The sequence below is a fragment of the Macaca fascicularis genome, chromosome 19, assembly GCF_037993035.2.
Source record: "Macaca fascicularis isolate 582-1 chromosome 19, T2T-MFA8v1.1".
Lineage (NCBI taxonomy): Eukaryota > Metazoa > Chordata > Mammalia > Primates > Cercopithecidae > Macaca > Macaca fascicularis.
The window spans coordinates 45451481-45472140 of record NC_088393.1 but is presented as its reverse complement, the minus strand read 5'-3'; the positions used below and the strand labels follow the sequence as shown (position 1 = coordinate 45472140).

General features: G+C 54.9%; 2 protein-coding genes and 1 long non-coding RNA gene across 23 annotated transcripts in view; 1 reads left to right on the top strand and 2 right to left on the bottom strand.

Annotated features, from left to right (window-relative positions):
- The window catches only part of FAM98C (family with sequence similarity 98 member C), a 31846-nt gene extending 26763 nt beyond the window's left edge, over window positions 1-5083 (bottom strand). For 4 of the 15 annotated variants that reach the window (XM_074023447.1, XM_074023448.1, XM_074023446.1 and 1 more), the window contains exons 1-4: window positions 5010-5083; window positions 4742-4890; window positions 4534-4668; window positions 1421-1588 (exon numbers count right to left, since the gene is read on the bottom strand). In XM_074023447.1, the coding sequence (XP_073879548.1) occupies window positions 1421-1588; window positions 4534-4668; window positions 4742-4890; window positions 5010-5074 (517 nt within the window). In that variant the 5' untranslated portion in view covers window positions 5075-5083. Of the gene's footprint in view, window positions 1-1420; window positions 1589-2568; window positions 2737-2782; window positions 2861-3095; window positions 3302-4533; window positions 4669-4741; window positions 4891-5009 lie in introns of all 15 variants that reach the window. The other 11 variants (XM_065536569.2, XM_045380623.3, XM_045380627.2 and 8 more) reach the window with 7 other exon arrangements.
- Window positions 5084-5326: 243 nt separating this feature from the next.
- On the top strand, window positions 5327-7547 carry LOC123570341 (uncharacterized). The gene is made up of 2 exons (XR_006694462.2): window positions 5327-5383; window positions 7361-7547. It is a non-coding gene; the product is annotated as an uncharacterized lncRNA (long non-coding RNA).
- A 2065-nt stretch (window positions 7548-9612) lies between these two features.
- Window positions 9613-20498, bottom strand: SPRED3 (sprouty related EVH1 domain containing 3). Of its 7 annotated transcripts, none has more exons than XM_045380613.3 (6): window positions 20379-20498; window positions 18711-18891; window positions 17082-17250; window positions 16902-16984; window positions 14424-14567; window positions 9613-13729 (listed from the first exon to the last, which is right to left on the bottom strand). In XM_045380613.3, the coding sequence occupies exons 2-6, from the start codon at window positions 18885-18887 to the stop codon at window positions 13064-13066; spliced, it is 1239 nt and encodes a 412-aa protein (XP_045236548.2). In that variant the 5' UTR covers window positions 18888-18891; window positions 20379-20498; the 3' UTR covers window positions 9613-13063. The 7 variants fall into 7 exon arrangements, with proteins under 7 accessions (XP_045236548.2, XP_045236549.2, XP_045236550.1 ...); XM_045380614.3 differs by having other exon boundaries at window positions 18804-18891; XM_045380615.3 differs by having other exon boundaries at window positions 20383-20498.
- Window positions 20499-20660: the final 162 nt, after the last annotated feature.

Genomic DNA, 20660 nt, shown 5'->3' with positions numbered 1-20660 from the left:
CATGGCTCACTGCAACCTCTGCTCCTGGGCTCAAGTGATCCACCCACCTTGGGCTTATTTTTTTTTCTTAACTTAAATTTTGCCTTAATAGTTGCTGTGCTAGACTTTATTCCCTAATACTCATTTTACATAAGACTACTTACAGAGGTATGCGGCTAGATACCTCATCACTAAAACAGAGGGTATTTCTGTTTTGTTTTGTTTTTTTTAAAAAAAAAAAAGGCCGGGCGCGGTGGCTCACGCCTGTAATCCCAGCACTTTGGGAGGCCGAGGCGGGCGGATCACAAGGTCAGGAGATCGAGACCACGGTGAAACCCCGTCTCTACTAAAAATACAAAAAATTAGCCGGGCGTGGTTGTGGGCGCCTGTAGTCCCAGCTACTCGGGAGGCTGAGGCAGGAGAATGGCGTGAACCCGGGAGGCGGAGCTTGCAGTGAGCCGAGATCGCGCCACTGCACTCCAGCCTGGGCGACAGAGCGAGACTCCGTCTCAAAAAAAAAAAAAAAAAAAAAAAAAGGTTAAAAGGGTGCGGTGGCTCACGCCTGTAACCCCAGCACTTTGGGAGGCTGAGGCAGGTAGATCACAAGGTCAGGAGTTCAAGACCAGCCTGACCAATACAGTGAAACCCCATCACTACTAAAAATACAAATATTGGCTGGGCACAGTGGCTCACGCCTGTAATCCCAGCACTTTGGGAGGCTGAGACGGGCGGATCACGAGGTCAGGAGATCGAGACCATCCTGGCTAACACGGTGAAACCCCGTCTCTACTAAAAGTACAAAAAATTAGCTGGGCATGGTGATGGGCACCTATAGTCCCAGCTACTCGGGAGGCTGAGGCAGGAGAATGGCGTGAACCCAGGAGGCAGAGCTTGCAGTGAGCCGAGATCGTGCCACTGCACTCCAGCCTGGGCGACAGAGCGAGACTGTCTCAAAAAAAAAAAAAAAAAAAAAACAAAAATTACCCGGGCATGGTAGTGAGTGACTGTAATCCCAACTACTCAGTAGGCTGAGGCAGGAGAATCGCTTGAACCCGGGAGGTGGAGGTTGCAGTGAGCCGAGATCAAGCCACTGCATTCCAGCCTGGGTGACAGAGCAAGATTCTGTCTTGGAAAAAAAGAAAGAGGTTAAAAAACAACACAATAGATAGTGTTTGGTGATGGGGAAGGATTTTGAGCCCAAGATGGAGAGGTAGCCAGGGATTCAGTAAATAGCTGGACTTTGTTTTCAGATCATTAGGGAGCCACGGAAGCATTCTGAGCTGAGGAGTCCACGGTCACTTTTTGTGTGAGCGAGGTCCTAGCTCCCGTGTCTAGGGGGTGGAATAGAGGTGGTGAGTCTGAAGCTTGGACCGGAACAGAGGCTGAAAGGCCAATCTGAAGGCCAAGGATGTCAGGGCCCTTCCCTACCCCAGATACCCACCTTGTTGATGGCACAGCAGGTCCCTCTGCGGACAGCCATGCTGGTGGCTGGGATGAGACGAGACAGGTCGGCTCGGGCAGCCAGGACGTGTGCGATGGAGATGTCCGATTCCGGGGTTAGAACCTCTCGAATTGGGATCAGCACTGCCCTCATGGCTTCTCCTTGGGCCTGGAGTGGGAAGGAGGTAACAGAAGTTACCCTGGAGCCCTCCCCAAGTGGGACCTGTCGTCTTGGAAGCATCGCTTTACCATTCAAGACCTCACTGCCCACAGCTCTAAATAAATATTTATTGTTTGAGACAGGGTCTCGCTGTCTCCCAGCCTGGAGTGCAGTGGCATGATGGTGGCTCACTGCTGCCTCAATCTCCTGGGCTTAAGTGATCCTCCTACCTCAGCCTCCTAAGTAACTCAGATGACAAGCATGTGCCACCATGCCCAGCTAATTTTTTTTTTTTTAATTTTTAGTAGAGATGAGGGTTTTGCTATGTTGCCCAATCTGGTCTCAAACTTCTGAGCTCAAGTGATCCTCCTGCCTTGGCCTCCCAAAGTGCTGGGATAACAGGCATGAGCCACTGTGCCTGGCTCTGCTCATATCTCTTAAAGATGGGGTATACTTGGCCAGGTGTGGTGGCTCATGCCTACAATCCCAGCACTTTGGGAGGCCAAGGCAGGCAGATCACCTGAGGTTGGGAGTTCTAGACCAGCCTAACTAATATGGAGAAACCCTGTAAAAAATACAAAATTAGCCTGGCGTGGTGACGCTTGCCTGTAATCCCAGCTACTCGGGAGGCTGAGGCAGGAGAATCGCTTGAACCCGGGAGTCAGAGGTTGCAGTGAGCTGAGATCACACCACTGCACTCCAGCCTGGCAACAGAGCGAGACCCTGTCTCAAAATAAATTAATTAATTAATTAATTAATTTTTTAAAAAAGATGGGGTATGCCTCTGAATATACTCCCAGCTCAAAGCTGGGAATTCAACAATACCCTGCGGCCCTGAGATTCTAGGAGCCCCAAACATCAAAAACTTCTAAAAGTTCACAGCCTGAGAACCTGCCAGAGGGTGATACTCCTGGCCCTCATCCCTCCTCCCTGCAACTGCAGCCCCCACAACTGGGCCTCTCCAATTCTGCACGGTTCCCTGCTCACACCTCTGCCCGGTCACTCCAGTGGAAAGCAGATGTAGTGAGGTCAAGGCGCTTGAGGAGGAGGTAGCGGCGGCAGCGGTACTGATCTCTGAGGCTTTGGGACAGAGACTCCAATGCTTCCTGGCAGAAAAGGTCTCAAGGTCAGGCTAGGGGTCCCTCTCACAGCCACTTCTGATAAGGACACAGTTCACATTCAGTCAGTCACACACAGTCTTACCCATCTGGGTGCATCTAGCGAGTAGCTGAGGAGGGGCTGCAGGGACCCTGGGGGCAGAAAAGGCTGCAGCTCTGAGATCTGATGGGAGAAGAAGTCAGAGGCCAATTGGGGCAGAGAGGATGGGCCCCTCTGTAAACCCAGCTCCCCAAAACCCTGAGGACCTAGGCCACAGACGTGAGAATGGCAGTCACAGCTCCAGAAAAACCAGGCTAGAGGTTGGAATACTCCTTCCAGAGGTGTTTTAGAAAGAGGACCGCCACCCCCACAAGGAAAGCAGGGTAGCCCAGGTCGGGAGGCGACTCTGACTCTCTACCTTAGCATGCAACTCTTGCAGCAGCTGGCTGGCGGGGGTCCCTGGTGCAGGTCTGGGCAGTCCCAGGGCTTGGAGGGTAAGGCCCAGTTCTTGGACCATGCCAGCTCCCTCCACCACCCCTTCACCAAGGGGTGGCCTAGGACTGGGATCCAGCAGAGAGCGCAGGCGCAGGAGGCGGGTGGCTTGGAGCTCTGAGCAGAGAAAACCTGAAAGTAATAAATGGGTGCTGTGCACTCAGGGAGGCTGCTACCCCATTCATCCATCTTGGTCAAAAAGCTCCACCAATGTCCGGGCGCAGTGGCTCACTCCTGTAATCCCAGCACTTGGGGAGGCGGAGGCGGGCGGATCACAAGGTCAGGAGATGGAGACCAGCCTGGTCAACATGGTGAAACCCTGTCTCTACTAAATATACAAAAATTAGCTGGACATGGTGGTGAATGCCTGTAATCCCAGCTACTCAGGAGGCCGAAGCAGGAGAATCGCTTGAACCAGGGAGTTGGAGGTTGCAGTGAGCCGAGATGGCGCCACTGTACTCCAGCCTGGCAACAGGGCGAGACTGTTTCAAAAAAAAAAAAAAAAAATTGGCTCCACTGGCTTTAAAACCTCCACCTTCGCCCAGGCACAGTGGCTCATGCCTGTAATCCCAACACGTTGGGAGGCTGAGGTGGCAGGATCACTTGAAGCCAGGAGTTGAGGACCAGACAGGGCAACATGGGGAGACCCCATCTCCACTTAAAAACAAAAAAAAATCTTCCACCTTCTAGTCCCACCCACCTAAAGCCTTGGCCTCCAGAGTATGCCCCTCCTTGAGACCCGGTGTCCTCATATGAATTCGACTCCCACCCACTTGGAAACCTCGAGCCTTCCTCTTAATCCAACCTACTTAAGCTCCCAGGCCCTTCAATTAAAATTCTACTACTCCCGGGCCAGGTGTGGTGGCTCACGCCCGTAATCCCAACACTTTGGGAAGCCGAGGAAGGCAGATCACTTGAGGTCAGGAGTTCGAGACCAGCCTGGCTAACATGGTGAAACCCCGTTTCTACTAAAAATACAAAAAATTAGCCAGGTGTGGTGGTGCATGCCTGTAATCCCAGCTACTCGGGAGGCTGAGGCAAGAGAATCACTTGAACCCGGGAGGTGAAGGTTGCAGTGAGCTGAGATCGAGCCACTGCACTTCGGCTTGGGCAACAAGAGTGAAACTCCATCTCGAAAATAATAATAATAAAAAAATAAAATAAATAAAAAATAAAATAAGATTCTACCCCCGCCCATCTCAGAGCGCTCTCGCCCCAACATGCTCACCCCACCCACCTCGTACCCTCTGGGCCGCCCCCAAAGTTCTGACTACACCCCCTTGGGAACCTCGATTTCCCCTAAAAAGTCGGAGCCCGCCGCTCCCGAGGCCATGGCCTTGCCACTTCCGCATCCCGGGACTCACGCAGCAGGCGCAGTCCGGCACCCGGTTCCCGAAGCGCAGCCGCGCCATCCCCGCCGCAGAGCGCGCGATCCGGGCAGTGCAGCTCCCGCAGCAGGCGGCCAAGCTGCCGCAGAAAGTCCTCCTCCGCGTAGGGGCCTGCGGGGACAGGGGTGTCAGGGCTCGGTGGTCCCGTGGCGGCCCCCCTGCCACCCTCCCGCTCCGTGCTTACCGTCGCCGGCGCTCAGCACCTCGGCGCCCGCCTCTCGCTGCTGCTCGAGGGCGCCCAGCGTCGCCAGCTCCGCCGCCAGCCGCACGCACAGCGCCCTGAAGTCTGGACATGAGGCGCCCCGCGACGCCGTCCCCGGGACACCCCCATACCTGTGGGGACCGAGGCAGCGGAAGGGGGCGGGGAGGTCACTGAGAATCCCTTTCCTTCCGCGTCCAGGGGGCAGACCTGGCCTTCCTGCACCCACCAGCCTCACCACACACCCTTTTACCCCAGAGCCAGTAGGTCCTGGGCCACCGCGGCCCCCTCCCGCGCTTCCGCCTTCACCCCCTCCATGAAAGCGTCGCCTCGGCGCGCCCCCTGGCGGCCGGTGGCAGGCTCCGCCCCAGAAGTGCCGCGCGCGCGAGCTCCTCGCGGCGTCTGGCGGCACTGACCAATCGGCATCTTCCCGCGCAGGGGCTTGGGTGCTCCCATTGGCACAGGAGGACGCCGAACCCGCCCCGGGGCCCGCCCTCCCCGCCCTCCCGCCCTCCCCGCCCCTCGGGTAACCTGACAGGGTTCTAGGAACGCCCCCTGGCGCTGTAAATTGCAGTGCGTTCGGGATCTCCGATGTTAGACAAGCTGGCGGCGGGTGTCACTGTTGCGGTAACATAAAAACAACTTCGGTGTCCTTTTCCTTTTCCTCCCTCAGTTGTCCTCTGCTGGCGTTTTGTTGGTTTGTTTTTGAGGCAAATCTCGCTCTATCGTTCTGGACTGCAGTGGTGCCATCACGGCTTACTGCAGCCTCGACCTCCTGGGCTCAAGAGATCCTCCCACCTCAGCCTCCCAGCTAAATTTTTAAAAATCAGTCAGGCTTGGCCGGGCGCGGTGGTTCAAACCTGTAATCCCAGCACTTTGGGAGGCCGAGACGGGTGGATCACGAGGTCAGGAGATCGAGACCATCCTGGCTAACACGGTGAAACCCCGTCTCTACTAAAAATACAAAAAACTAGCCGGGCGAGGTGGCGGGCGCCTGTAGTCCCAGCTACTCGGGAGGCTGAGGCAGGAGAATGGCGCGAACCCGGGGGGCGGAGCTTGCAGTGAGCCGAGATCGCGCCACTGCACTCCAGCCTGGGCGACAGAGCGAGACTCCGTCTCAAAAAAAAAAAAAAAAAAAAAAAAAAATCAGTCAGGCTTGATGGCTTATACCTAGTAGCTGGGACCACAGGCACAGACCACCACACTCGGCTGATTTGTTTTTAATTTTTTTGTAGAGACAAGGTTTCCTCATGTTGCCATGCCTGGTTTCCATCTCCTGGGTTCAAGCGATCCTCCTGCTTTGGCCTCCCAAAGTGCTGGGATTACAGGCGTGAGCCACTGCGACGGGCCATTTTTTGAGACAGAGTCTCGCTCTGTCGCCCAGGCTGGAGTGCAGTGGCGCGATCTCCGCTCACTGCAAGCTCCACCGCCTCCCGGGTTCACGCCATTCTTCTGCCTCAGCCTCCCTAGAAGCTGGGACTACAGGTACCCGCCACCACGCCCGGCTAATTTTTTTGTATTTTTTTAGTAGAGACGGGGTTTCACCGTGTTCGCCAGGATGGTCTCGATCTCCTGACCTCGTGATCCGCCCGCCTCGGCCTCCAAAAGTGCTGGGATTATAGGCGTGAGCCACCGCACCCGGCCTTTTTTTTTTTTTTTTTTTTTTAAGTTTTGTAGAGGCTGGGCGTGGTGGCTCACGCCTGTAATCCCAGCACTTTGGGAGGCTGAGGTGGGTGGATCACTTGAGGTCAAGAGTTCGAGACCAGCCCAGGCAACATGGTGAAACCCCATCTCTACTAAAAATACAAAAATTAGCCAGGTATGGTGGCATGCACTTGTGGTCCCAGCTGCCCAGGAGGCTGAGGAAGGAGAATCACTTGAACCCAGGAGGCAGAGGCTGCAGTGAGCCGAGATCAAGCCACTGCACTCCAGCCTGGGTGACAGAGCGAGACTCCATGTCAAAAAAGAAATTTTTGTAGAGAGGGGTCCAGCTATGTCTCCCAAGTTTGCCTCTTAACTCCAGGGTTCAAGCAATCCTTCCCCCTCAGCCTCCCAAAGTGTTGGGATTACAGGCTTGAGCCAGTGTGCCTGGCCCTGTCCTCTGCTCTTAAAGCAGCCCAGATGGAGTGGTGTTCACCCAACTCAGCCTAAAATCCAAAACTTTCTCCCTCCTTTACACCTCAGGGTTTGAATTACATAAGGGACCTAGGAATCCCGGCACACCCCTCACACACCAGGCCCTCCTCATCGGTCACAATGTGCCTGTTAGGCCTTCACTCCTCTCCCTTCTAAGCCTTGGAATGAGTAGGTGCAGTGCACCATAGTGGTTGAGAAATTATACCCTAGGAGTCAGGCAGACAAGGGTTAGGGTTTGATTCTATTACTCACCAGCTCCATGTTCCTGCCAAATTGCTTCCCATCTATGTAACGGGGATAATAGTACCTACCTCTGAGAGCTGTTACTGAGGATTAATTGGAGTTTCATATGTAAAAAGTGCTTAGCACATATAAAGGGAGTACTTAATAAAGAATAACTAATATATATATATATATATATAGCATTTAATGTGTACTACTGGGCAAAGTATCTTATCTCTTTTACAGAGGAGAAAACTAAGATTGAGAGAAGATAAGTCACAGAGTGAATTCCTGGTGATGCCACGGCTTGAAGATGAAATTCCAGACTCCATGCTCTTAAACCACGGAACCTATTTCTACAGTTACTACTACTGTTGTTTTGTTGCTGTTGCTAAGTAAACATTGTGTTAGATCTAATCTCTTCCTTACAGTATTCTGGTATCCAGTAGTTCCTAGACAATTCTGCTGGAAGTTGGGGGTGGACCAGGAGCCTGGAGGGAAGAACAGGGATAGAACTTGTTCCTTAAGGACAGATCTGAGTAACCCCATAACCCTGTTTACCCCAAGGCAGGACACTTGGCGGGCTATTTGTTGACATAAATCGAATGTTAAAAATTGCCCAGAGGCGGGCCACAGGGGCTCACACCTGTAATCCCCACACTTCAGGAGGCTGAGGTGGGAGGATCGCTTGAGCCCAGGAGTTTAAGACCAGACCAGGCAACATAGTGAGACCATGTCTCTACAAAAACATTTTTAAAATTAGCCAGGATTGGTGGTGCGCACCTGTAATCCCAGCTGCTCGGGAGGCTGAGGTGGGGGGATCACTTGAGCTCAGGAGTTTGAGGCTGCAATGAGCTGTGATCATGCCACTGCACTCCAGCCTGGGTGATGATCTCAATTAAAAAAAAAAAAAAAAAAATTGGCCGGGCGCGGTGGCTCAAGCCTGTAATCCCAGCACTTTGGGAGGCCGAGACGGGCGGATCACGAGGTCAGGAGATCGAGACCATCCTGGCTAACACAGTGAAACCCCGTCTCTACTTAAAAATACAAAAAAAACTAGCCGGGCGCGGTGGCGGGCGCCTGTAGTCCCAGCTACTCGGGAGGCTGAGGCAGGAGAATGGCGTGAACCCGGGAGGCGGAGCTTGCAGTGAGCTGAGATCCGGCCATTGCACTCCAGCCTGGGCGGCAGAGCGAGACTCCGTCTCAAAAAAAAAAAAAAAAAAAAAAAAAAAATTGCTCCAGCCAAAAACCTGGACTTCCAATCTTGACTCCTCTCTTTATCTCAAACCCCATATATAAATCTGTGGATTCTATTTACAAAGTAGGCCCAGCACCTGCCCACTTCTCCACTCTTCAGGGCCCTCACCCTGGACCTGCCTGCTGCTGTCTTGTCCTGAACCTTCACAGCAGCCTCCTCTTTGGCAAACTGCCCCCCAGCCCACTCCCACTCTGCTGACCACATGCAGCAGAGGGAGCCTGTGAACTGAGTCAGGTCACATCCCTTCCATGCTTGAAATTTCCTGTGGCTCCGTCTCTCTCAGGGTAAAAACCTAAGTCCATTCAATGCCTTCAACGCCTTACAGATCTGCCCCATCGCCCCTCTGCCCTCATCTCCTGGCACTCTCTTCTTTGCTTCCTCCCCTCTCAACACTCTAGCTCCCTGAAGCTCCTCAGACTTACCAGACACACTCCTGCCTCAGGGCCTTGCACTGGCTGTTCCCTTTACTTAAAACACCCTTCCCTGCAGACATCCCCAGGACTCCCTCACCCCCGTCAGGGCTTTATTCAAATGCCAGCTCCTGGCTGGGCACAGTGGCTCACATCTGTAATCACTTGGGAGATTTCCACCTGGAATCACTTGGGACACTTTGAGAGACCAAGGCAAGTGGATCACTTGAGGTCAGGAGTTCGAGACCAGCCTGGCCAACATGGTGAAACCCTGACTCCACTAAAAATACAAAAATTAACCGAGCATCGTGGTACCCACCTGTAGTCCCAGCTACTCGGGAGCCTGAGGCAGGAGAATCGCTTGAACCCAGGAGGCAGAGGCTGCAGTGAGCAGAGATCATGCCACTGTACTCTGGCCTGGGTGACAGAGTCAGACTCCGTCTTAAAACGACAACAAATGCCAGCTCCTGAGGAGGGCCTGACCTGGCCACTCTCGCTAAAATGGTGTGTATCCCCCATTCCCACTTTCTTTTTTTCTTTCTGCTATCATTTCTAACATATTAAGTCATTTACTCATTATCTCCCCTATTATAAAGCTCATAAACTCTTTGCAGGAGGGACTTCGGTCTGCTCTGCCCACTGCTTTATCTCCAGTGCTTTCAACAGGGCTTGGCACATAATTAGGTGTTCAATAAATGCACTTGTTGAGTGTCTTATAAAACTCAGCTTGAGGGTCTGATGGGAGAAGGAAGAATTGAAGTAGGAGACTTGTTTGGCAGTTCAGGAAGGTGAGTGGGTGGGGTGCACAGAGGCAAATAAATAACACAGGCTGAGACTTTGTCACAGACATTTCTTGGAGCAGATCTCGTGCCCCCTCCCCCAATGACAAGGCTGGGTCTTTGGCCCCCATCCTCCCCCACCACTTCAGCCTGCACTGACACTAACAATATTGAGGTCACAGACTGGCTTAGAATCAAGATCAGGAAGATATGTGTTGGGGTGCCTCCCCCAAATCTGGGGGCCAAGCATCCAATCTGAGGGGCAAGCGGCTGGGAAATTGGGCCTGGGGGCTCTAGGGTCTGAGGTCTGCCTGGCTCCCAGGGCGGCCCTCCATGCACCCCTGATTTGGGGGCAATGAAGGGGAATCATGGATCAGAGGTGGGTCTCAGCAGGGAGCAGGACTGGGGAACCTGGGAGAGGCGCTGCTGGGAAGTGGTGGCCAGGGGACCTTTCCCCAGCCCCCACCGCTTCATCTGCAGATCCCACAGCACCGTACAGCACTCTGGTCCCCCGTCCCACCCCTCCCCAAAACGAGGTAGGTTAAGAATGGAGCTTCCCCCCTGCCCACCACGGAAGGGGGGAGACCGAGGCACAGAGAGGGGCATGGGAACCCAGGCTGCCCCAGCCCCCAATCCCTCCACCCTCAGCTCTGGTGGGTCTGACAGTGATGAGAGCTGGGCAGAGTGGGGAGGGGAGAGACACCCCGCTTTTCTCTCACCCATCCCAGGGTCTGGTTGGGAGTGCTGAATCTCACAGGTTCCGGATGTAATAAATAGTTAATAATTTAAAGGAAGAGACAGAGGACCTATCCCTTGAACCCCAACAAGGCCATCCAAGTCTGGGTAATGAAAAAAGGTTAAGTGCACAGTTCCAGATGCTTGGGGCCAGATGCAGGTTCCAAGCCCACACAACACTGAGGCTGTCTTGCTCCAAGACCTTGATGCCCCCATACAGGACACCAGATCTTCAATCCACTGGAAGTCCCATTTCACTTGGGGAAAAAAAAAGCCTGTGGCACTCCCCCCTTGCACAGAAGAAGAGACTCAGCGGGCCACAGGCTTTCAAACTTCCTGAAGCAACTTCTAACTCTAAAGTGGAAGAGAGCCAGGCGCAGTGGCTCGCGCCTGTAATCCCAGCACTTTGGGAGGCTGAGGCAGGTGGATCACAAGGTCAGGAGTTCCAGACCATCCTGGCCAACATGGTGAAACCCTATCTCTATTCAAAATACAAAAAACTAGCCGGGTGTGGTGGCACATGCCTGATATCCCAGCTACTCGGGAGGCTGAGGCAGAAGAATGGCTTGAACCCGGGAGGGGGAGATTGTGGTAAGCCGAGATTGTGCCACAGAACTCCAGCCTGGGTGGTAGAGCGGGATTCTGTCTCAAAACAAACAAACAAACAAATAAATAAATAAATAAATAGGAAGAGAAGGGGTTAATGGAGGGGCAGAACATAAAAGGTGGAACTTGAACCTGGACTAGGAATTAAGGTTGAACTTGAAGGAAGATCTGCAAGAGTGGGGGCTGTGGGACAGCAGAGCCATACCTAGCCTGAAAGGTTCCATTGCACACACTTCCAAGGGCACAGCATGGCCAGCAGACTGGTGTGACTTCCAGCTCCTCGAAACCCTGGGCTGTATGCCTTCACTTAATGAAGACTCTGCATAATCATCTGTGACAATGCTGGGTCCTAGACATGACAGTGACGGAGCTCCTAGTTGGTCCCTTTTTTTTTTTTTCTTTAAGAGACAGGGTCTCACTACATTACCCAGGCTGGTCTCAAACTCCTGGCCTCAAGCGATCCTCCTTCCTTGGCCTCCCAAAGTGCTGGGATTACAAGGCATGAGCCACTGCGCCCCACCCTGGGCAGTCCTACAATGAGTTCCAAATGCAAGGGATCCCACCCTAAGATAAAGGGGTAATTCTGAGGATTGCTGGGGGCTTGGGCTGGGATCCTTGGGACCAGAATTCCAGAGTCTGGAACCTTGGAGTTTTGGGGGCCTATGGATGGCAGGATTCAAGGGGCAGCAGGTCTCCAAGGATGGACAAGTGGGGCTGGGGGAATCGGATGTAGAGGCATCTTGGGGTTCATCAGGCTAGAAAGGTTTGAGTCCAAAGAAATATGGGGTCTGAGGGTGCTAGGGTCTTGGGGCACCGCAAATCTGAATGCCTCTGGTTTGGAGGGACGAAGGTCTTGGATCAGGAACAATCCCAATGTTGTAGGGTCTTGAGCCTTGCATTTGGGGGTCAGTGGCACCTTTGGGGTATTGGATCCAGTGCTCCTAAAGTACCTTGGGGTCACTCAGGGGCTGAGGGCCAAGGGGGTCAGAGGTCTGGGTCGCCATGAGCACCCCATCTTCTGGGAGCTGGATTCCCAGCCCTTAAGGGGTCGGGAATCTGTGGATAGAAAGAAGCTGAAGATTCCAGGGCATTTGGGGTCTCAAAATCCAGGTCCAGGAGGAACTGTGAGAGGGCTGTTTGAGAACTCGAGACCAGTATCACGGGCCCTGAAGTGTTGGTAGCCTTCAGTCGCACATTTGAGGGCACCAGGCACCTCTGAGTCCTATAAATGATATCCAAAGCTCCTGAGAACCCTGGCTTTGGGGTGGGTGGACCTATGGAGGTCTTTGATCCCTGGCTTCCAGAGCATCTTGGTGTCTGATATGTGGATCTTGGGGGCTCTGGGATGGGCATCCCAAGTCATTTTGGTAAGAGAACATCTCGTGTTTGAGTATATCCGAGCACTCAGTGCATCATAAGGAGTCCGGGGTCCTAGGGTGTCTGGGGGTTCCCTGGACATCTTAGACTTCAGTGTTCCTGGATTGGAGGCCAGGTCTGCGGGCACTCAGTTGTGGGCAGATGTTGGGGCAGCATCTGGAGATTCCAGAGCATAACAGAGTTTCAAACTCTGTTTGAAACTGTCCCGGGGGTCCTGCTGTCTCAGGGGTCCTGAGACTGTAAGAGTGTCTCAGATGTGGGGGCACCAGGTCTTAGGTGAACATTCAGGGACTGTTTGGGGGTGACTCTAGGTCCTATGGTCTCAAGATCTGATCTGGGAGTTGAATAAAGGCAGAGTCAGGTATGGGCAAGTCCTGACTAATTGTGGGGCTGTAATCTGAGGGACATGGTGCCAGGCGTGACCGGGGTCTATGTCGTTCATTTCAACAGGGACCTGCCCTTTCAGGGATCTATGCGCTCCCTGGCCCTTCTGAGATGCAAAGTATGGGGATGCCTGGAGCCTCCTCGTGGGGTGTAGGGGTGGGGGAACGCCAGAACTCAGTACGCCTGGGACCTCTTGGACAGACATCCCAATGAAGCTGGGGCTGGGGTCTCTCAGTCCTAGGTTTGGGTTCCAGGTTCCAGGTCTGAGATCTCTCAATCCAAACTCAAGCTCCAAGTTCCGGATGTGCCTAGGTTTGGGTTTTAGGTCCGAACGGAGTCCGGGGTCCTGGACCCTCAATTTTGGGTCCTCGGGCCGGCTAGGGGACCCATCAGGCCGTCCTCACCGCGCAGCCTCCTCGTGGCGACCCCCGCAGCCGGCGCAACCGCATCGCGCTGCGACCCAGTGGCACGCGCGCAGGGGCGCGTAGCAGCAGAGGCAGGGCACTGCCAGGGAGAGCGCGGCCAGAGCGGCCCAGCGCGCGGCGGGGCGCGGGTGGCCTGGCTCGCAGGCGCACGGGTCCGAGAAGTCGCCCTCGGCGTCCGACAGGCAGTGGTAGAGCAAGCTCTCGGCGCACCACAGGCAGCTCAGACGGCGCACCAGGAGGCGACCCGGGTCCGGGGCCTCTGCGCAGCGGCCGCCACGCCCGTCTGCTCTGCGGCGGAAGAGCGCGCGGCAATGCACACAGCGCGCTGCCTCCTCCGCCTCAGGGGAGGCCTTGGCAGGCGCAGAGGCTGGGCCCGGGCCGGGGGGTGGGCGAGCTGGGGGCGCTGGGGGCGCAGCCTCGGTCAAAGGGGCAGGTAGTGCCGCTGGGGGCCCCAGGGCGGCGCCCCTCAACGCGCCGGTCTTGGCGAAGCGCACGACGCAGGTGGACAGGGAGAGGGGCGCGGGTGGCCCGGAGCGCCGGTAATCCTCGTAGCCGCGGCCGCCCCACCCCAGGCCCCCTGCCCCTGCCAGGGGCTCTGAGGGCTCCGGAATCCCCGTGAACGGTAGAAGCGGCGGGTAGCTCTGCAGGACGAAGGGACAAAGAGATCAGAATCCATCCCAGTCTCAGCCTCAAGGATCCAGTTCCCTAGCGCACTCTTGGGTCTGGGATTGAGATTTTCAAGACCCCAGCTTGCTTCTCTCCCAAGGTCCCTCAATCCCCACTTTTCTCCAGGGACAGACAGAGGAATCCACGCACCAACCCCACACCTTTAAGGACCCAGAGGCCGAAGGTTCCCAGTCCTGTCCTCTCTTAAGATCCAAGAGCCCCAGCTCCCAGCCCCCTCCATCTTGAGATCCAGGGGTTCTGGACCCAGCCACCTCCTCCTTAAAGGCGCAGGAGTTTGGTTCCTGGGCCCCTTTTACCCTCCTGGGTACTGATTCGCCCACCCTCCTCGTTAATTTAACAGTCCTCTTCCAGGAGTTCCCCAAATATACACTCTGAAAATGGTCCTAAACCTCTCTGGACTTCGGAACCCCTTAAAATCTCCAAGAGCGCAAGGAGACTCGGGAAGCCCGCACCCAAGCCTCCAAGAAACCCAGGCCTCCAAGCCTCTCCCTATTTCCCCGCCGCTTTCTCCCAGTCCCGCCCAGTTATCAGGTCAGCCATCCCCTGGAATCTGTGGTTTTTCACCCCCCTGAACCATGGCTCCCGCTCCCTTTGGGTCCCGAGTGCACCGCCCCATTCCCCCAGGAGCCTCAGGCTCTCAGGTCGCACCTGAGCTGAGGAGCGGCGGCGCTGGGGGGGCGTGGTCGGCCCGAAGCCTGAAGCTGACTCCATCGTGATGACGGGGGCCGCAGCGGCGCTGGGAGGCGTCTCCTGGCGGCTGTGACTGGAGGAGGAGTCGCTGTCCACGTGGGACTGGAGGAGATTGGCTGCCTCAGAGCGGGGACACGCCCCCGCACAGCCGATGCCCTCCCATAGACCCCCTCCCATTGAGAGCGAGGGCTCTGCGACCAGGAAGGACTGGGTTCAAACCCTGGCTCTGTCACTGGTTGTGTGACCTCCGGCAAGTGAGCTCACCTCTTGGAGCCTCAGTTTCCTCCTCTGTAAAACGGGGATCCTAAGAGTACCTATTCATAAGGATGCGGTTAGGGCCACTGTCAAGGGCACAGCACATGCCTGAAGTACTGGGAGAACTGGAAATGCTTATTATTATTTTTGTGGAACTCTTTTCCTGATCTAACCAGCTCGCCAAACCTGCAGAACATCTAATGGTCTTCCCGCTTCTCAGAACCCCTCTCCCCGCGGCAGCCAGCTGCCTTCCTCTCTCACTCCCAGCCCCACACTTTTATTGGGGCAGTCCCACCCACTCTGAGTGCTCCTCTTCCCATGCAAACCAGCCTCTGTTCTGAAACTAGCCGAAACATGACTTCTCAGACCCTTAGCTTCCTTTCTGTCACTTGGGCATAACTCCTACCTCATCTGCACACTGCCTTCAATAGACATTCATTGAGCACCCACAACGTGCCAGACTCACAAAGACCACAGTGCAGATTCCAGAGGGGGCCTGGACAGCAGAGCATCTTTCCCGGGTAAGCGCGCGATGCACGGGAACTGTCTGCAACTGTTGTGGACCCACTTCATCTCCCATGACCCTGGAATCCCCCCGCTTTTCTGCCCAGGGAATCAATTTTGTTCCTGCAGGTGTTTTCCGTAACTCCCATGGTTTCCAGCAAGTGCCAAATTGCACCCGATATTATGTGCATTCATTCATTCAGTTTATTCAACACATATTTACTAAACACTTACTGTGTGCCAGGCACTGTTTCAGGCATTGGAGACACAGCAAGAAACCAACAAAAGATCCTTGCCGGCCTGAAGCTGACATTCTAGCATGGGAGATAGACCATAAACTAATAGATAAGAAGAAAATAGGCCGGGAAATACGCCTGTAATCCCAGCACTTTGGGAGGCCAAAGCGGGCGGATCACAAGGTCAGGAGTTTGAGACCAGCCTGGCCAACATAGTGAAACCCCATCTCTACTAAAAATACAAAAAATTAGCTGAGCACCTGTAATCCCAGCTGCTTGGGGGACTGAGGCAGAAGAATCCCTTGAACCTAGGAGGTGGAGGTTACAGTGAACCAAGATTGTGTCCCTGCACTCCAGCCTGGGTGACAGTGCAAGACTGTCTCAAAAACAAAAAAGATAATAGTAATTTCAGAAAGGAAATAAGGAAAATGCTTTAGAACATGGGAAAAAATTAGCACTAGATAAGGGGCATTGATAGATTGCAATTTTAAATGGAATACTTAAATTTAAATACTCAGGGAGGCCCTATCTGAGAAGTTGATATTTGTGTAAAGCCCTGAAAGAAACAAGGGAACGAGCCACAAGGAAATCTGTGAGTGTTCCAGGCAACAGCCAGTCCAGAGGCACTGGGGCAGGACTGTGCCTGCCATGTTAGAGTAAGAGCCAGGAGGCTGTGTGGCTGGAGCCGAGTAAGCAAGGGGGCCAGACACACAGGGCCACATGGCATGGGATCTCATATGCCACTGTAAGGACTTTGTCCTTTACCTGAGTGAGCTGGAGCCCTGGGAGGGTTCCGAGTGTGGGAGGGGCATGATCTGACTCAGCCGTTGGTAGGGATCCTCTGGCTGTGTGTGGGGGAGGGAGGGAAGGAGTTGACAGTGAGAAGCTACTGAGATGGTCCAGTTGGGAGATGAGTTTGGACGGTACCAGGTTGGAGGCAGATTGTGATGGTTTGGAAAGTGGAACCAATATTTGCTGACAGATGAGATGAGACGCATAAAAGATAAGAGGAGTCAGGGATGACTCCAAGGTTTAGAGCCTGAGTAACTGGGAGCATGGGGTTGCCATTAATTTGTTCATCCATTTACTTTTAATATTTATTCATTTTTATTGCTTATATATATATTTTTTCAATTTTCTGCCTTTCCACACTAGAATAGAAGCTCCAGGAGGAAAGGAACTTTTTGTTCACTGATGTAACCCAGTGCCTAAAACACTGTCTGGTATACAAAAGGTGCACAATAAGGACCTTTGAATGAATGTGTGAATCATGACAGGGCAGAAAGACTAGAATAACTGGGATTGAATTGACGCTCATAGTTTGGGCCCAGTTTTGTGTCCCCAGCATGTGGCATGGTGCCTGTTATACAGCAGGTGCTCAAGAATGTTCATAGAATCAACACCCCTGCCCTCCCAGCAGAGAGGCATCCTGGACACTCACCGTCAGAGGGCAGGGGGTCTCTGCAGTATCCTGGGAAGGAGAGGAGGAGGAGGAGGAGGAGGAAGAGGAGGGGGTGAGTGAGCCTGGGGCAGGGAGAGAGGCAGAGAGTGAGTTCCTTGAGCCCAGCTTCTCCTCCCGCTCCCAGGTCAGCCCCCAGTGCACACCACCTGGGCTGCTCACCTCGACCCAGCGCGGCCAGCGCAGCCAGCAGGCTCTTCTGGAACTCATCAGCCTCTGCAGGGCTCTGAAATGTCAGTCCAAACTTGCAGTCACCCAGGCTCCAGTGGTGAAAGATGGGATTCACCTTGTTGTAAACCAAGCCTGGCTTCAGGGTACACTCCAAGGTCGTCTGAGGGGCAGGAGGAGAGCAGGGTCAGGTACCCCAACCCAGACATGCCTGTGACATCTCCTCCATCACCAGCCCTCATGCACACCCTAGTGTCTTCTTACACCTAGGCCACCAGCCCTAGGTGTAACCCTGAACCCTGATCAATGCTGATATGACTCCCCAGTTTTACTTGTTTTGTTTTTTGAAACAGTCTTACTCTGTCACCCAGGCTGAACTGCAATGGTGTGATCAGGTCTCACTGCAGAGTCAACCTCCCAATCTCAAGTGATTCTCCCGCCTCAGCCTCCCAAAGTGCTGGGATTACAGGCATGAACCCCCACACCCAGCTACGCCCAGTTTTACTGAACACACCTCTGATGCTCAAATATTTTCCCAACCCCTGTATTTTCCTAATACCTCCCGCTGATACCCCTGTAGAAACCCCGAATCTTACTGAATGCCCCAAAATATTGTTAACCCCTTTCTGATAACCCAGCATCCCCACTCTGGCTCAAAAATACTTCCCAGACTTTACTGAACATCTCACAATATTATTGTTAATCCTCTTCTAGTAATAATCTCTGGAAACTTTACCCAAAAATGTTCTCTCTCTTTTTTTTTTTTTTTTTTTTTCCAGATGAGCTTTCTCTGTGTTGCCCAGGTTGGTCTCAAACTCTGGGCTCAAGCAATCCTCCTGCATCAGCCTCATGGGTGGCTGGGATTACATAGGCACTGTATCCAGTGCTTACCCCAAAATAGTCTTATTAAACTTCCATAGATTCCCCCTCAGATGCTAGCCAACACCCTATTGGTGTTCCCTCAAATCCTTGCTTAGTATCACCATATTCTTTCACTCCATTTCAAATCCCCCCACTGACTCCTGCTCTGAAACAAAACCTTTCCCCCAAGCCTTTCACACAATCCATATCTTTCTACTGCATCCCTAGCTGAAACTTCAACACTGTCCCTCCACATTGTGCCAGACAGCCCAGTTATTCCTGATAAACCCATATATAGAATGGTCACCCATCTCTGACACTTTCAAATGGACCCCAGCAAATGCTTTCCTACACTTAGGGCAGACAAGGGCCAGGAGGTGTAGGGCCTCGTGGCGAGGATCTCTGAGCAAGGTGGAGGGTTTTGAACAGAGGAGGGACATGGTCTGAGTCGGGGGGTGGGGGGAGGCAGTGCCCCTGTGGACCAGACAGGGGGCTGGAGAGGGGAGCAGGAGCAGTACAGGGAGACAACGAGGAGGCTGCTGTGATAGTCTGGCTGGAAGTGGCAGTGGACTGGACCTTCCTAACACCCCATGTATCCTGCAATTCCCAACTCTTATCTACAGGACAGATATTCACTCCCAAACTTCACACCCCAGCTTGATTTCTGGGCTGAGAGGCAACCTGACCTCTGCTCCACACACCAGCCCCACTCCCCTCCCTCCCCAGGTCCCTACCCTCCCCGCATGCCCCAGGGTGGCTCACTTTCTGGTCCCGGAGGCGCTCCCCGTGGATGACGTAGTGCCCCTGGCGGGCCCCCCCCTCGGGCCTGGCCCCTCGGACCCGACACACGCTCACCTGGCTGAGGCCCCCGCCCCCCACAGGCAGCCAGCCCCCACTGGAGTCATCTCGGGCCATCACCACAGCTCGGACCCGCACCATGTACCTGCAGGAGGTGGGGGGAAGGACAGGGACAACACAGTCATGAGCTCAAATCCTGCTCTCCCATGGAATGTTCCCCTAACCCTCATCTCCCCTCCAACTTTATCTCTCACGTCTGGGTCGACTGCACCCTAAGCTAGCGATACCCACCTTCAACCCCATGGCCACCTTCTTCCACATGGCTCCTTTCTTCCTCATGCCTTCTCTTCTCTCCCACCTCTATCTTCTTCTCCATGTCTGCCCTTTCTCTCTGTACCCACCTTTCCCCCATCTCTCCGTCCCCACCCCCACAGCCCTGGTGTTGCACTCCCCTCCCCCTCCTGCTCATCCCTATTACCCCCTTCTCCTCCCTCAGCACATACCCACAGCCCCACCCAGTGCTCCCCCTCACAGCTGGGTGCCTGCGCATATATATTTTCTCTGGGCCCATCAACTCAGCTCCCGTTCTCCCACCCCTGCCTCCGCACCCTGTCGTCCAGGTCACAGGCTGGGTGAGAAACCCAGGCTCTTTCCCCCCCCACCCCTTCCCGGATTTATGAATGAGACCGGATGCAAAGCTCACTGAGTCACCCAGCAACGGGAGATGGGCAGGGAACAGGGAGAGAACCAGAAATGGCCAGAAAGAGAGGCTCAGAGGGAGATGGAGGCAGAGGAAGTCAGAAACGGGCGACCGAAGACACATCCAGAGAGCATTTCATTCACAAAAATCAAGGCTGCTCCCTCAGGCCCCAGCCGAGGGAAGCCAGGGGGGAAAGATGGGATTGGGGGGGAGATTGATCCTTCCTCCCTCTTCCCTTCCCGCCCCCCAGCCCCAGCATCCTTCAGAACCATTTTACCCCGCCCCCCAGCTCAGGGGACGTAGCCCTCCGCCCAGTAATCGGGATCAGTGTCCAGCCCCTCACTGCCACCCAGCACAGGGACCCTGGCGTCCCAACCTTAGGGACCCAGACGAGCTCTAGCCCCCTCCCCCACCTGCAGGCTGCTGGGTTTCCCCGGCCCTTCGGGAGGGGAAGGGGCGGCCGCAGCGCCCCCAGCCCCCTTTTCTCAATGGGATGGGATTTTGTGAATGAGCAGTCACGTGACGCTGCTTCCTTTGTCCGCCCGCCTCCCCCGACAACAGGTGAAGCAGGGAACGAGGGCAGGGGTCCCCCCAGGGCCTAACTGGAATGGGGCACTGGGATTTCAGCGTGTCCTACGCTCCCCACACATCCTGTGTCCCCCGCGGGGGGGAGTGGTCCTCAGCGTTCCTCAATGGTGAGGGTCCAGGACGGAATTTTGTGAATGGGGCTTCCTCGGAGAAAGTCCAGACCCCCCAAATGAAGATTGGTACCCCGAATGGCTGCCGCGCAGTTTGAGGGGTCCCCACTCCCTAGTCCTCCCAGCCGGGGCCTGGGGGGCGCCTCGGTGGGCAGAAGGCGCAGCGCGGTCCTGGCCGCCCCCTCATCGGGGCAGGCAGTCTGTCAGCCCCCGCCCCCTCGCCCCCCTCGGCACCTGCCTGCGAGGCTCCGGCCGGGCTCCGAGCGGCGGCGACGCGGCCTCCTCCTCCTCCTTTTCGTTCCGGCTCCCTCGCTGGCTCCGGCGGCGCTGGAGACGGGCACCGGGAGCCGGGGCGAGGGGGGAGGGAGGGGGAACCTGGAAGACGGGTGTGGGGGGGGAAGGGGCGGCTGGGGGAGGGGTAAGAGCGAGGCGGGCTTACTTGCCTGCTGGGTCCTAGAGCCCGGCACTAGCTCTAGCGAGCAACCCCCCAGCCCCCATTTTCTTAAGATCCAGAGG

Excerpts from the sequence above, each read along its gene's own strand:
- SPRED3 (XM_045380613.3), bottom strand. The coding sequence starts at position 18,887 with ATGGTGCGGGTCCGAGCTGTGGTGATGGCCCGAGATGACTCCAGTGGG. Across the intron at positions 17,251-18,710 it reads AGCGCCTCCGGGACCAGAAA|ACGACCTTGGAGTGTACCCT; the intron begins GTGAGCCACCCT and ends CCTGCCCCTCAG. Across the intron at positions 13,730-14,423 it reads GCCGCCGCTCCTCAGCTCAG|AGCTACCCGCCGCTTCTACC; the intron begins GTGCGACCTGAG and ends TTCGTCCTGCAG.